The 14,709-nt window shown below is 45.6% G+C and overlaps 1 protein-coding gene across 1 annotated transcript; it reads left to right on the top strand.

Annotated features, from left to right (window-relative positions):
• The first annotated feature begins 1,385 nt into the window (after positions 1 to 1,385).
• Positions 1,386 to 3,302, top strand: FAM50B (family with sequence similarity 50 member B). Its single transcript, XM_005554145.5, has 2 exons — positions 1,386 to 1,486; positions 1,786 to 3,302. The coding sequence occupies exon 2, from the start codon at positions 1,809 to 1,811 to the stop codon at positions 2,784 to 2,786; it is 978 nt and encodes a 325-aa protein (XP_005554202.1). The 5' UTR covers positions 1,386 to 1,486; positions 1,786 to 1,808; the 3' UTR covers positions 2,787 to 3,302.
• Positions 3,303 to 14,709: the final 11,407 nt, after the last annotated feature.

The following is a 14,709-nucleotide window of genomic DNA, read 5'->3' as shown; positions in this document are numbered from 1 at the left end:
TAACCTCACAGAACGATGATCACAGATCACCATAGCAGATAGCCTAATGAAAAAGTCTGAAATATTGCAAGAATTACCAAAATGTGACACAGGAACACGAAGTGAGTACATGCTGTTGGAAAAATGGAGCCAGTAGGCACTTGATGCTGCATTGCCACAAATCTTCAATCTGTAAAAACAAAAACAAAACACACAGTATCCCAGAGCTCAATAAAATAAGATATTCTTGTATTCTGGTGATGAGGCAACAATGAGAAGGCTTCAGATTTTTAAAAAATGCTAATTTCCTACATTAAGGCAAGTGGTGGGGAATGGGAGAAAAAGGAAAATGTGAAAGGCTCTTCTGTAATCGATTTCATGTGAAGGAACGTCATTCCAGGAAAAGGCCTAGGTTTCTGGCTTGGACAATTTGATGAGTGCTCACACCCGCTATTCTCCTCTGGATACGTGGGTGCCATACGTAACTATCATATGATTCACGCTTCTTGGTAAGGTTATGCTCACAGGCATTGTTGCTGTTAGACGGGAGTAGGCTGAACTGCAGTGTGTATTTCACAACCAGCTTTTCCAAACTAGGTCCCAGGAAGCACTGGTTTCAGCGAGTATTCCCAGATCTCCTGCAGGGGAGAAACGATCACACAACATGAATTGGTCTGCCCTGCCCTTGGAGAGTTGCAGTGGAAACTGGCATGTTAAAGGCTCACAGTAAAGACACTGCTATACTTTAACTCAGTTTCCCATGGTTATTAGAGCTTAGAACCCGGGGGGATACTGCTGTATAGAAGAGGTCTAACAAGCTGAGTGCAGGTTTTGTCATGAAATTGGGGGGTGAGTAGGGTTCCATTATCAAAGAACGGTTGTTATGTTAGGGCCATAAGAAAGAATTACAAGCAGTGGTGTGCAGGTAACGTTCATGAGACGGCCACAGTGGGGTAGCATCAGAGGCGGGAGGAGACGCGGGAGGAGGAGAGTTGGAGAGCAGGGGCTGCAGCCTTGCGAGGCGGTTGCAAGCCTCTCTGGGTGACCACAGCAGCTTGCGCTGTGCCCACATTGCTTCTGCGTGTTTACAACTGGGCACGAGAAGGCTCAGCAAGCACGCACCGCAGGTGCGGGCCCTCCCTGCCCACAGCATGAAAACAGGAGCTCCGGCCAGCATTGGCTGGGCAGGGCCAGAGGCGCCTCCTCCAGGCTCCTCCCCGCGCTGGCCCGCCCCACAGGAGCACCGCCCCCGCCAGGAGCCCGGCGCTCTCCCGAGGGCCCGCCTCTCCGCCAGGGGGCGAGCCGCCTCCACTTCCTGTTTCCGCAGCCGCCCTACCAGGAGCCTGGCGCTCTCCTCAGGGCCCGCCTCCCCGCCAGGGGGCGCACCGCTTCCACTTCCTGTGTCCGTGGCTGTCGCGAGAGCCCGGGACGGGTGGGCCTTTGCTCGTGGGTGGTTCTCGTGGAGGTCAACTCCCGCGTGTCTCCGCTCGGCAGGGTGCTTGGGCAGGTAAGGGTTCGCTCAGTAGCCCAACCCTCTCTGTATGCAGCTCCCCAAATTCAGCGCAGCGCTCAGGCATGGCAGCCACCAGTTACGTGGGGCCATTTGCATTTGCATTTATTGAGGTCAAAGAAAAGGCTGGAAATTGGTGCGTGGTGACACCGTCACGTTGGTGACCCTAGCAGGTCGGCCCAGCCCCTAAACGCTTCCATCACTGCCGAAAGCCCTGTGAGGAGGCGCAGAGCTTTGCATTTCCCGCAGTTGCACGGGCCCCTCTCTACTTGCCCCGTTTTTCCTCTTTGCTGCAGAGCCCAGCGGGTAGGCGGGGGCCATGGCGCAGTACAAGGGCACCATGCGCGAGGCGGGCCGTGCCATGCACCTCCTCAAGAAGCGCGAGAAGCAGCGGGAGCAGATGGAGGTGCTGAAGCAGCGCATCGCCGAGGAGACCATCCTCAAGTCGCAGGTGGACAAGAAGTTCTCGGCGCACTACGATGCCGTGGAGGCCGAGCTGAAGTCCAGCACGGTGGGCCTGGTGACCCTGAACGACATGAAGGCCCGGCAGGAGGCCCTGATCAGGGAGCGCGAGCGGCAGCTGGCCAAGCGCCAGCAGCTGGAGGAGCAGCGGCTGCAGCAGGAGCGGCTGCGGGAGCAGGAGCACCGGCGCGAGCGCAAGCGTAAGATCTCCTGCCTGTCCTTCGCGCTCGACGACCTCGATGACCAGGCGGACGCGGCCGAGGCCAGGCGCGCCGGAAACCTGGGCAAGAACCCCGACGTGGACACCAGCTTCCTGCCCGACCGCGACCGCGAGGAGGAGGAGAACCGGCTCCGGGAGGAGCTGCGCCAAGAGTGGGAGGCGCAGCGCGAGAAAGTGAAGGACGAGGAGATGGAGGTCACCTTCAGCTACTGGGACGGCTCGGGCCACCGGCGCACCGTGCGTGTGCGCAAGGGCAACACGGTGCAGCAGTTCCTGAAGAAGGCGCTGCAGGGGCTGCGCAAGGACTTCCTGGAGCTGCGCTCCGCGGGCGTGGAGCAGCTCATGTTCATCAAGGAGGACCTCATCCTGCCGCACTACCACACCTTCTATGACTTCATCATCGCCAAGGCAAGGGGCAAGAGCGGGCCGCTCTTCAACTTCGATGTGCACGACGACGTGCGCCTGCTCAGCGACGCCACCATGGAGAAGGACGAGTCGCACGCGGGCAAGGTGGTGCTGCGGAGCTGGTACGAGAAGAACAAGCACATCTTCCCCGCCAGCCGCTGGGAGGCCTACGACCCCGAGAAGAAGTGGGACAAGTACACCATCCGCTGACACCCGCCCGCCAGAGCAGAAACCGGGGGAGACACTCCTTTCTATGCCCCGCCACCAGTCACTTGATTTCCTGACCTTGATTTCTTCCCCCAAATTTAATAAAGCCAGAGGGTTCTCATGATTCATATTGGTTGTCCTATTGCTGATGTTATGCTTTGGTTGTTTGGTTGGTCTTTTCTGAGTATTTTAGTGTCCCTACCTGGATTTGCTGCATTGCTCTGCTGAGCTGTATTGAAACCATGTCTGGGCCCACTGTGAGACAGAAATTAGAAGAGGAGGCACATTTTTTACCTCATGGTTATGAGCATGGTCTTGGGGGCCACAGTGACTGAGTTTGATTCCCGACGCAGCTTCCTCCTTGCTGTGTAGTTTTGGGTAAGCTTATTAAACCCCCATGCCTCACTTTGGTCAGCTGTAAAAGGAAATAACAAGAGCACTTACTTTAAAAGATGGATGTGAGGTTTGAGTTAATATTTGTAAAACACGTAGCACTTAATAAATGTTTTTTGTTATTATTATGGTTTTGGTTAATTTATTTAAAAGACTTCAGTGACCTAGTTCAGAACCATTTGAGGGCAAAGGTGGACCTGCCCATTACCGGTCCCAGGATCAGCAGTTGCCAGCAGGAGGGGGCTTGCAAAGGTTGGGGAGCAACCCCCCCTCTAGTTGCCTTTAGCTGGGTTGTTTAGCCCAGAAGTTAGGAGGACAGAGCTAATGCAAGTAGCCTGCAGGGTGAGTATCATTGATTTTCCTTTTGCTCCAATATGACTCCAAAGGGCACAGTTGCAGATCCTGTCTTTATTGAAAACGTTTGTATTTTATTCATTGTGAATTATTTATGTTAATTTTGATTTTTAAAAATATTGTATTCAGGCCGGGTGTGGTGGCTCACGCCTGTAATCCTAGCATTTTGAGAGGCCAAGGTTTGTGGATCACCTGAGGTCAAGAGTTCGGGACCAGCCTGACCAACATGGTAAAACCCCGTCTCTACTAAAAATAAAAAAACTGTGCCTGTAATCCTAGCTACTTGGGAGGCTGAGGAAGGAGAATCGCTTGAACCTGGGAGGCAGAAGTTGCAGTGAGCCGAGATTGTCCCACTTCACTCCAGGCTGGGTGAAAGAGTGAAACTCCATCTCAAATATATATGTGTGTGTGTGTGTGTGTATATATATACACACACATATATATAGTATTCAAATATTATTTGGTTTACTGAGTATTTGGGCATCTCCTTCCCCTTAACCTTAATGCCCAAGGTGGGTGCCTCACTCACCCCGGTCCCAGCCCTGAGTATAAGAGGGACATTTCTTAGAGTTCTTGCCTCAGCCCATGAGCAAGAACTTCCACTGAAACATTAGCCCTCTAGGGCAATGGGTCCCAATGGCTGTCCCGTTGGGTCATCAGGGAAGCTTTTAAACTTACCAATTCAAAGGTCACACCCAGAGCCAGACCTTGGGGTCAGAAGTGGACATCAGTGTTTTGAAGCTCCCCAGCTATTTGGTTGGCGAACAAATGTTCTATGGCTGCCTTCTCTCCACCTCTTATGAACTCCTCCCCCTGAGTTTAGGTGCAAGTAGGGTCAGGGCCCAGGACAGGCTCTTGGCTCTGAACACGTCATTAGTGTGTGAAGCAGATTCTTCCTACCTGGAGTAAGACCCTTGGACCAGCAGCATTGGCACTTGGGAGCTTGCTAGAAAAGCAAGACAGAAAAGCAGAATCTCAGGCCCCACCGCAGACCTACTGAATCAACGTGTGTTCCAGCAAGATCCCCAGGTGAGCCACAGGAACACGAAGCTTTCTGGAAACTGGCTGGCTGGATGTCTGCTCTTCAGTCTGCCCTTCCAACACAGCAGATCAAGACCTAAACTTGAAGGTGCAGACAGTAGAACCCCACATCTTTGGTTACTGGTCTAAGCCATGTTCTCCAATCTAGTTTTCATTTAAAAGTTAGTATGCTGCTGGGCACAGTGGCTCACACCTGTAAAAATCCCAGCACTTTGGGAGGCTGAGGTGAGTGGATCACCTGAGGTCAGGAGTTCAAGATCAGCCTGACCAATGTGGTGAAACCCTGTCTCTACTAAAACTATAAAACAGCCAGGCGCGGTGGCGGGCACCCGCAATCCCAGCTACTCAGGAGGTTGAGGCAGGAGAATCGTTTGAACCTGGGGGGCGGAGGTTGCAGTGAGCCAAGATTGTGCCACTGTACTCCAGCCTGGGCTACAGAGCAAGACTTCGTCTCAAAAAAAAAAAAAAAAAAAAAAGGTTGGTATGCTGACTACAATCTAAATCCTGCCTTATTTCTTAATTGTTTTGGTGTTACTTAGACCTAGGTTCAACTGCACATTACAAAATACACAAAGTACCTGTAGTTTAAGCAAGCCTATTTCTCTGCTTCAAAGAAGTCTAGAGGTTAAAGTTGGCCATAACATCAAGGACCCAGGCTGCTTCTACCTTGTTTCATCATATGTGTCTTCCATATCCATGGTTACTTCATAATCCAAGATGGCAGCTCCAGCTTTAACCATCACATCTACATCCTGGAAAACAGAAGGTAAGGGGAGAAAGAAAGTTCAAAAGACTTAAAACAGCTGTCTCTCAAGGAAGAGTCCTATAAGCCAACAAACACTATAGTGGTTGCCGAAACTTGGTCACCTGGCCACACCTAGCTGCATGGGAAGCTGGGAGATATAGTCCTTATCTGGGAAGCCAAGTTCTATTACTATGGGAAAAAATAGCAGAAATCGGGGGATAAATACAGTTTCTGATATAGTCTATCCCTTTTGCTACAAAAAAATCCAAGTGTATCCTTTCTCCACACATAGCACACTCAGTCCTAATGCAAAAAAGACCACCACGAGGGCCCAGTAGTTACATGTGGGGAGAGGTACAGGCCTCTCCTTCAAGTCTGAATGTGGCTCTTTCTCATCTAGCTACTTATAAACTAAAGAATAAGCAATCCGTCCTCTCACATACCTGATATGCAATGGTGAAACAAATACAAACATTAGGAAAAGGGGATGCAAAGCATCAGCAAGAGCCAGTTCTCTGGCAACTGTCAGATTCTGCTGGGAGGTATTGCAAAGACCCTCTGTCTGCCTTGGAGGTATCATCCCTTGGTTGCCCTGGGTCCACTGGGAGGAACTCCCCAGTTCATTGTCCCTCATACCCTCTGGCTTTGCCCTCCTGGTCCTCCATGACCACATCCAAGCCCCATTTGGCAGAGCTGCAGATCTTTTGTTGCCTGCTTCCTGCTGATGCAGATTTGGGAACCAGAGATTGCTTTCATAGGTTTTTCAGTCTAGGCTAATGGGGTTTTTTTGATAATTTCAATCCTCTCAAAAACTTAGATGGATTTCTAGTCAGTTCCATGTACAATGAATTAATCCCAGCCAAAGTTATTTTCTAGACATGATGGTAAGTATGAAACTCTGGTTTTTACTTGCTGGCTTCTGAACTCGCTCCACCCCACTCCCTAAAGTTAATGAGGGATACCTTAAAACAATAGACTGGGGTGGGAGGATGACCCCATTAGTGTCCTCTCAGCTTTATATGGCACCCAGCATCAATCTTATCTCCTGCTGAGGCTGTAGCTTTGAAGCCACTTATGGTAACTTCAGTTGGGTGTAATGAAGCATTTGGCATATTATGTCATGCAGAACTCCAGACTTGGACTGAAGTCTGTAGCTGGCTGGGCAAGGCTGTCTCTCCCAGCACTGCTGGCAGACAAGTTAGCTCATGCCCACATGCATGTCACTCAGGTCGCTGCTGAAAGCAAGGAGAAATAGCCAACACACAACAACCTTCTGAAATTTTTCTAAGAATTCCCTATCATTGCAGCCATGGTGGGTACCTGGCCGGCCTTGCATGCACAGCAAGAGACGGGGTGACCAAATACGCCTGGGACGAGCCAGCAGGTTCTGTCACAGATGGATCCCAGGGGAGGAAGGGGTCAAGTGCATCCTCAGACTCCCAGGTATGCCAGATTACTTGACATGCCATATTTCACCAGTCATCAGAGCAACCCTCTGAGATTGCTGGCACCATTTGTCTGATGAAGAAATTGGATCTCAGTGGGCCGAAGTCACTGAAACGGGGTCACACAATTTTAGAAGTGGGAATTTGTTGTATAAAAAGAACTATATTTGGTCTTTGTCCCAGGTTCCTGGTACAGAGCTCCTTAACCCCTTGGAATTTTCCTGAGTGATAGGAGTGTCTTTTGGTATTCATAACAAACTCCTTCCAATGACACCTGTGTTTACCCTAATGAGGTAACCTAGGGTGGGGCCCCTAGTTAGCTTCAGAATAGGGATGCTTACCAGTAGAACAGTGACTAGAGGATTGGAACTTTCAGCCCCACCCACCAACCTCCAAGACAATTGGGGAGGGAGTGGGAGTCTAGAGGTGACACTCTTCAAAAACTCTTTTTTTTTTTGAGACAGAGTCTCACTCTGTCGCCCAGGCTGGAGTGCAGTGGCATGATCTGGGCTCACTGCAAGCTCTATCTCCCGGGTTCACGCTATTCTCCTGCCTCAGCCTCCTGAGTCGCTGGGACTACAGGTGCCCGCCACCACACCCGGCTAATTTTTTGTATTTTTAGGAGAGACAGGTTTCACCATGTGAGCCAGGATGGTCTCCATCTCCTGACCTCGTGATCTGTCCACCTCGGCCTTCCAAAGTGCTGGGATTACAGGCATGAGCCACTGCACCCAGCATACTCTTCAAAAACTCTTGAACAAGAAGATATGATGAGCTTCTGGGTAGTGAATGGATCTCTGTGCAGGGAGGGTGGTGTACCTTAACTCGACAAAGGGTCAAAGCTTCTACACTCAGGACCCTTCTGGACCTTGCCCTATGCACCTCTTCATCTATATCCTTTGTAATATTCTTTAAAATAAATCAGGAAATGTAAGTTGTTATCCCTGAGTTCTGAGAGCTGCTCTAGCAAGTAGGGTCATGGAAACTCCCAATTTATAGCCAGTTGATCAGAAGTACAGGAGGCTCAGACACAATTGGTGTATGAAGCAGGGGCAGTCTTGCGAGACTGGGCCCTTAATTTGTGGGATTGAAGCCATCCTCACAGAGTTAACTGGAATTCTGGAGAGAATTCCTATTATAATAAGCATTAATCAGACTGCAATTTGACCCACTGCCTTGTAATCGAAAGGCATTAGATACTGATCATGTGTATCCCCATTGTTCCTATACGTATCATTTTTGACGCTAAACTCCTAAAGCTTTTGTTTAAGTATCGCTTAAGATGTCTTTCACATCCTGAATCCCAGCAAAACACCTGATGCCAACCAGTTTGGAGACCCACAAAGGAATGGAATCGGCACGAGAATACCGTTTCTTCATTTCCCTGTCCCATAATTTCAACCTGCACTCTTTGACCAATCAACAATCTCCACACTCTGGCCCACCACAAAACGCTTAAAAATCCTAGTCCCAAACTCCTTGGAGAGATGGATGTGAGGTTTCCTCTTTTCTATTTGTTTGCCAGCCCTACAATGAAATCTCTCTACTGCAACCTGGTATGTCAGCATATTGACACCACCTCGCACATCAGGCAGCGGACCTATTATGGTTACAGGATCTGATGCTAACAACAGGCAGATAGTGTCAGAATTGAACTGAATTGTAGGACACCCACAGTTGGTGTCAGAGAATTGATCACAGTAGGAAAAAACTCACAATCTGATGTCAGAAGTGTTCTGTGTGAGAGCGTAGGCACAGTCTTTTCTCAGAGACTTGAACCCAAACCTGTTTGTCTTCAGCATCTGTGATTTGTAACTGCATGTTTATTCACTGTCATTAAGCATGCACATTGTCTAAAGATATAGTGCTACAGGCTCCTGGGAAAAGCAGCAGTCTCCTTTTCTCCTTCTCACTTCCAGTTCCCCGAAGGTAACTACTTATCAATAGATCCTCTAGAAATTTACCTCTGCATCTCTAAACAACATGTGTATCTTGCTGCTACTTGAGTTTTCAGTTTCAGGCATTACCTTTGGACTTCCTATTATAGATGACAAGAATTTAGCATCCTTTCTCCCCTCTACTTCTCTATCAACCCTACCACACATGTGAACACTCTCCACCACCCATCCTTCCAGTATAAGTAAAAAGTAATTTTGATTCAATCAATATTAATGTGCTTGCAATATTATGATCATATACATGCTGCATAGTATATTATAAACAATCTTTTGTCATTTCTGGAATTAATTTATTGTTCACAGCCACTCTTATTGGTCTGTGTATTATTGGCCAACTGCACATTCTTCAGTTTGCAGAATCTTGCAAAAAAACTAGTAGGAGTGAACATTCAATATACGGCAGGAACTATTCTAAGCACTTCAACTGTATACATCTTTTTTACCTTTTATTTTATTTAGTTTTTAGAGACAGTGTCTCACTCTGTCACTCAGGCCGGAAGGCAGTGGTGTGATCATGGCTCACTGCAGCCTTGACCTCTCAGGCTTAAGCCATTCTCCCACCTCACCCTCTCAAGTAGCTGGCACTGCAGGTGCATGCCATTTCACCTATTTAATTTTTTTATTCTTTGTAGAGACATACAGTCTTGCCATGTTGCCCTGGCTGGTTTTGAATGCCTGGCCTCAAGTACTCCTCCCACCTCAACCTCCCTAAGTGCTGGGATTACTGGTATGAGCAACTGTACCCAGCCCACTTCAACTATTTTAATTAATTTCATCCTTATTCATGTCCTATGAAACAGGTGCTTTTATTCCCACTCTACATGTGAGAAACAAAGAGACTTAAGTAATCTCCTCAAAGTTATACAACTAGTAAATGCAGAGCTGGGATTCAAACTGTGATACTTCACTGCTTCCATTTTTGTACACAGCCCTGAATTTTGGGGGATTCAACCATTTTGGTGACCATAGGGAACTCTCTAGAATGAACATGCTATTTTTTCTGCCAGGCATACATTCCCTGAATTTTTTTTTTTTTTTTTTTTTTTTTTGGAGGACTTCCACATTACCTCTACTGTTGCTCCATGTGGCTTAGGAGGTAGGGCTATTACTCCCACTTTTACTCTGTGTACCATCTTTGGGCTTAGCATCCACTTTGTCATCTTCCTGGTCAGCTTTTTTGTGTGATGCTAGGAAAGGGCACTAATCCCATCAAGGGGGCCCCACCCTCATGACCTCATCTAATCCTCAATTACCTCCCAAAGGCCCCATCTCCAAATACTGTCACATAGTGGGTTAGGGCTTTAACATATGAAGTTGGTGGAAACACAATCCAGTTCATAGCCCTTGCCAGTGGCTGCAGGGGTTTGGGTCATGGAGCCCACGGGAGGATTTTCAGCAAGAAGGAGGTCAGTTATCCACAGGGGCCCCAACACCAGGCAACATTGAGCAGGGGATAGTGCTGGTGAGGCATATCACGGGGCAAAAGGGCACTTTTGGTACAGATTTGAAAAGCTATTTCTACCTTGAGTAGTTTCCAAATAAAATGGAAAAACCTGGACAAATAATGCCCGGCACCATTAGCATGTGGCGTGAGCTGACAACTGAACGAACCAGAGAGTCCCAGGATGTGAACACACAAGAGGCCCTGAGAGCCATCCCCAGAGTTCCCAAATGCTGCTCCGTGGCATTTTCAAAGGTCTCTGGAGAAATGAGAACCAGAAGAATGATGAGACAAGTTTTTATAACACTAAGGGTGTTTTCCCATTTAAGGGAATAAAATTTATGTTGCGTTTTCTCATTTTTATATCTTTTTATTTGGTACTAAAGTTTTCTTATAATGAAATTATAGTTATTGTAGATGCTCAGCATTTTTTCTTTAATAATTTTATTTGGCCATAGTAAAAAATGATCACCCCTGGAAGTTCCTGTTATCACTGGCATCTCAACATCCGGAAACCCCTGAATGAGTCCAGCTTTTTAATTTAACAGAACAGAAGCCAGGCCCCTGGCAGGGAAGTGTCTTGCCCAAGGTCACAAAGCTGGTTAGCAAATACGGGCATTGGACCTGAGAACTTGATGCCCATGCTCCCTCCTGCCCTCCTCCCCTTCTCAGGGGCACTGCACTGGTATAATATGAGGAACACTGGGTGTTCCTCATGTGATTGGTGAGATTTCTGATGACCCGTAAAACTCGTGAGGAGAATAAAAGTCTCGTGTTGACATCAGCGACCAAGGGAGCCCATCACCTGCAGTCCTGAGGCCGTACCTGTTAAGGAGTCCTGCTCTGCTCTCCTAACACCTGCATTCACTATTGGGTACTGCCGTGTTCCCTCCCTTTGCCAACTAGAAAGTCTCTGATTTGTTTTCAGCTGCTTTTGTGGGATGGACAAGGCAATCCTCATGCAATGAAGGCAAAATAACGTTGGCTTAAAGACTGCCCACTCTGAACATCTTCCTATATTATTATTGTGGAAAAACCCCACATAGAGATGAGCTCTCAGGAACATCACAAAATCTCCCATGTTCTCAAAAAACCATGATTAATTAAGCTACTTCAGAAAATACTGATAGACTGACAGACCCCTAACTAGCCTGACACAAGCAGATACCACTATATTGATCCGGGGGGCTTGGGGATCAAGATCTTATTTGTATTTTTCCTGATTCCTCAGAATGAGGGACAGGGGTTTTATGTTCTTAGCTGGAGGATTGCAGCAGGGAAAGGCATTTCCTATGGACTCATGTATTTTTGCCAAGTAAATGCCATAGTAAATAATATTACACAGAAAAAAGAAAAGTTAGATTTTTCTCATACCTAATTCAAGCTGGAAATTTATTTTTCTCCAATTTATTGCCTTCAGACAAGTAAGTCAGACTTTTTGAGAAACATGTGTATATGTAGATGAACATGAATATATGTGTATGTGTGTATGTATATGAATGTGTACATGACTATGAATGTACATATGAATATATGTATATAAATATGTGCATGTATATGCGTATACACACACTCACACACATTTCAATCTCCAGGAGAAACTTGAACGGCTCCAGGGATCACCATAGAGATCACCAGAGATCTCCAGGAGAAACTTCACAGGCTTCAGGGATCACCATAGAACTGAATGTGTTTAATTAGGGCAGTGTTACAAAGCAGTTATGACTGATGAGCTGGAGAGACTGAAGTCACTAAGAAAGCAGCAGGATTTAATCCCACTTGTGGGAACCAGTCTCCATGAGGGCCCCCAGTGATTCTTTTTTTTTTTTTTTTCTTTTTTGAGACGGAGTCTGGCTCTCTTGCCCAGGCTGGAGTGCAGTGGCGCGATCTCGGCTCACTGCAAGCTCCGCCTCCCGGGTTCCCGCCATTCTCCTGCCTCAGCCTCCCGAGTAGCTGGAACTACAGGCGCCCGCCACCACGCCTGGCTAAATTTTTTTGTATTTTTAGTAGAGACAGTGTTTCACCATGTTAGCCAGGATGTTCTCAATCTCCTGACCTTGTGATCCACCCGCCTCGGCCTCCCAAAGTCCCCCAGTGATTCTTTGTTGGTTTCATGCCCTATGTAATCACTAGGACATGGATGAGATGACAGCATGTAACATACGATACAAGGTCATGAAAGGCACTGTACTTTTCAGGTACCACCTTGCTCTCCTGGATCACTCATTCTGGAGGAAGCCAGCTTCCCTATCATGAGAACACTCAGACAGCTGGAAAGGGCCACCTGGCAAGGAACAAGGAACAAAGGCCACGTGCTACCAGTCAACAAAAACTGGGCACCAGTCCTGGAATCAGATCCTCCAGCCCCATCATGCTTTCAGATGACTGCAGCCCCAGCCAGCAACTCAACTCCTCTCATGAGCAAACCCATCGGTATATAATTAATATATATGTATTAACTGAGACATATTTCACATGCCATAGAACACATCCAAAGTGTGTAGTTCAATGGTTGTTAGTATATTCACAAAGTTGTGCAGACATTACCACAATCTAATTTTGGAACATTTTTATCACTGCAAAAACAAATCCTCTACCCATCACCAGACACTCCCCATTTTCACTCTCCTCCCCAGCTCTAGGAAAACAGTAATTATTTTGTTTCTATAGATTTGCTTATTCTCACCATTTCACATTAATGGAATCATTTACTATGTGGCCTTTTGTGTCTTGTTTCTGTCACTTAATATGACATTTTCATGTTTACCCATATGGTAGCATGTATCAGGGTTTCCTTCCCTTTTATGGCCAGATAACATTCTAGCAGATACAACACATTTTGTTTATCCTTCATTCACTAGTTATAGGACATTTGGGTTGCTTCCAATTTTTGGCTTTTATGAATAATGCTGCTAATGAAGATTTGTGTTCAAGTTTTGGTACATAAATATTATTTCATTTCTCTTGGGTATATCTCTAGGAGTGGAATTGCTGGGTCATATGGTAACTGTATGTGTAATCTTTTGAGGAATTGCAAGTCTGTTTTCCAAGCAGCTGCACTATTTTACATTTCTAGCAGTATTGTATGAGGCTTTCAAATTATCAGTTTCCTCACCAGTAGTGTATGAGGCTTTCAAATTCTCTGCTTCCTGAATTCTGCTAATTCACCAACACTAATTATTATTATCCATCTTTTTTATTATAGCCATCCTTGTGGCTGTGAAGCAGTATCTTGTGGTTTTGATTTTCATTTTCCTGATGGTTACTGATGTTGAGCATCTTTCAATATGCTTATTGATCATTTGTATATCTTCTCTGGAGAAATTTTTATTTATATCCTTTGTCCACTTTTTAATGAGATTACTTGTGCTTTTGTTATTGACTCATAAAATGTCTTTATATATTATAGATACAAGTGCCATATCAAATATATGATTTACAAATATTCTCACATTCTATGTGTTGTCTTTTTCTTCATGGTATTCTATGAGCACAAAAGTTTATAATTTTAATGTAATCCTATATATATACTTTTTTCTTCTTTTGTTGCTTGTGCTTTTGGTATCATATCTAAAAAAATATTGCCTAGCTCCAGGTCATGAAGAATATACTCCTGTTTTCCTTGAAGAGTTTTATAGTTTTACCTTTTACATTTATGTCTTTGATCCATTTTGAGTTTTTTTTTTTTTTTTTTTTTTTGTATATGGTGGGAGGTAATTGTCTGATCTCATTCTTCTGCATATGTGTATCTGGTTGTTCCAGCACCATTTGTTGAAAAGACTTTTCTTTCCCCATTGGATGGTCTTGGCATCCTTGTCAATAATTTGGGTTTGTTTCACATAGGTTTATTTCTAGACTCTCATTTCTATCCCGTTGATCTATATTGCTATCCTTATGCCACAACTACACTGTCTCGATTACTGGTGTTTTGTAGTAAGCTTTGAAATAAAGAAGTGTGTGTCCTACAACTTTGTTCTTCTTTTTCAAAGCAATAAATTCCTAGTTTATAAGTTTATCGAAGAAGGCCTTTATTTAATCTTCAATTTTAAAAGATAGTTTTGCTGGATGTAAGATTCTTGATTCACAGGTTTGAATTTTTTGTTTTTCCCATCACTTTGAATACAGCCTTCTGGCTTCTTACTTTTGATGGGGAATCAGCATATTGAGGATTAAGTCAATTAATTTTATTTGAGTTCCTTTGCCTGTGATGTGTCATTTTTCTCTCGTGGCTTTCAAGATTGTCTCTTTATTGCTGGCTTTCAATGTTTTGATTATGATATATCTGGGTGTGGCTCTGTTTTAACCCTACTTAGAATTAATTGTATTCCTTGGATGTATAGATTAATTCTTTTTAAGGAATTTGGGGTGTTTTCAACCATCATTTCTTCAGACACATTTTCCGTTCCTTTCTTTCTTTCCTTTCCTTCTGGTACATCCAGTATGCATATGTTGGTGTGCTTAACGGCGTCCCACATTGCTCTGAGGTTCCGTTTATTTTTTATTTTTGTTTCTCCAATTCATAATCTTTATTGATCTATCTTCAGGTTTG

This window comes from Macaca fascicularis, chromosome 4, assembly GCF_037993035.2.
Source record: "Macaca fascicularis isolate 582-1 chromosome 4, T2T-MFA8v1.1".
NCBI classification, from domain to species: domain Eukaryota; kingdom Metazoa; phylum Chordata; class Mammalia; order Primates; family Cercopithecidae; genus Macaca; species Macaca fascicularis.
The sequence above is the reverse complement of the archived record's forward strand: the minus strand, read 5'-3'. Positions and strand labels throughout refer to the sequence as shown.

Coding starts and splice junctions, on each gene's coding strand:
- FAM50B (XM_005554145.5), top strand. CDS start 1,809: ATGGCGCAGTACAAGGGCACCATGCGCGAGGCGGGCCGTGCCATGCAC.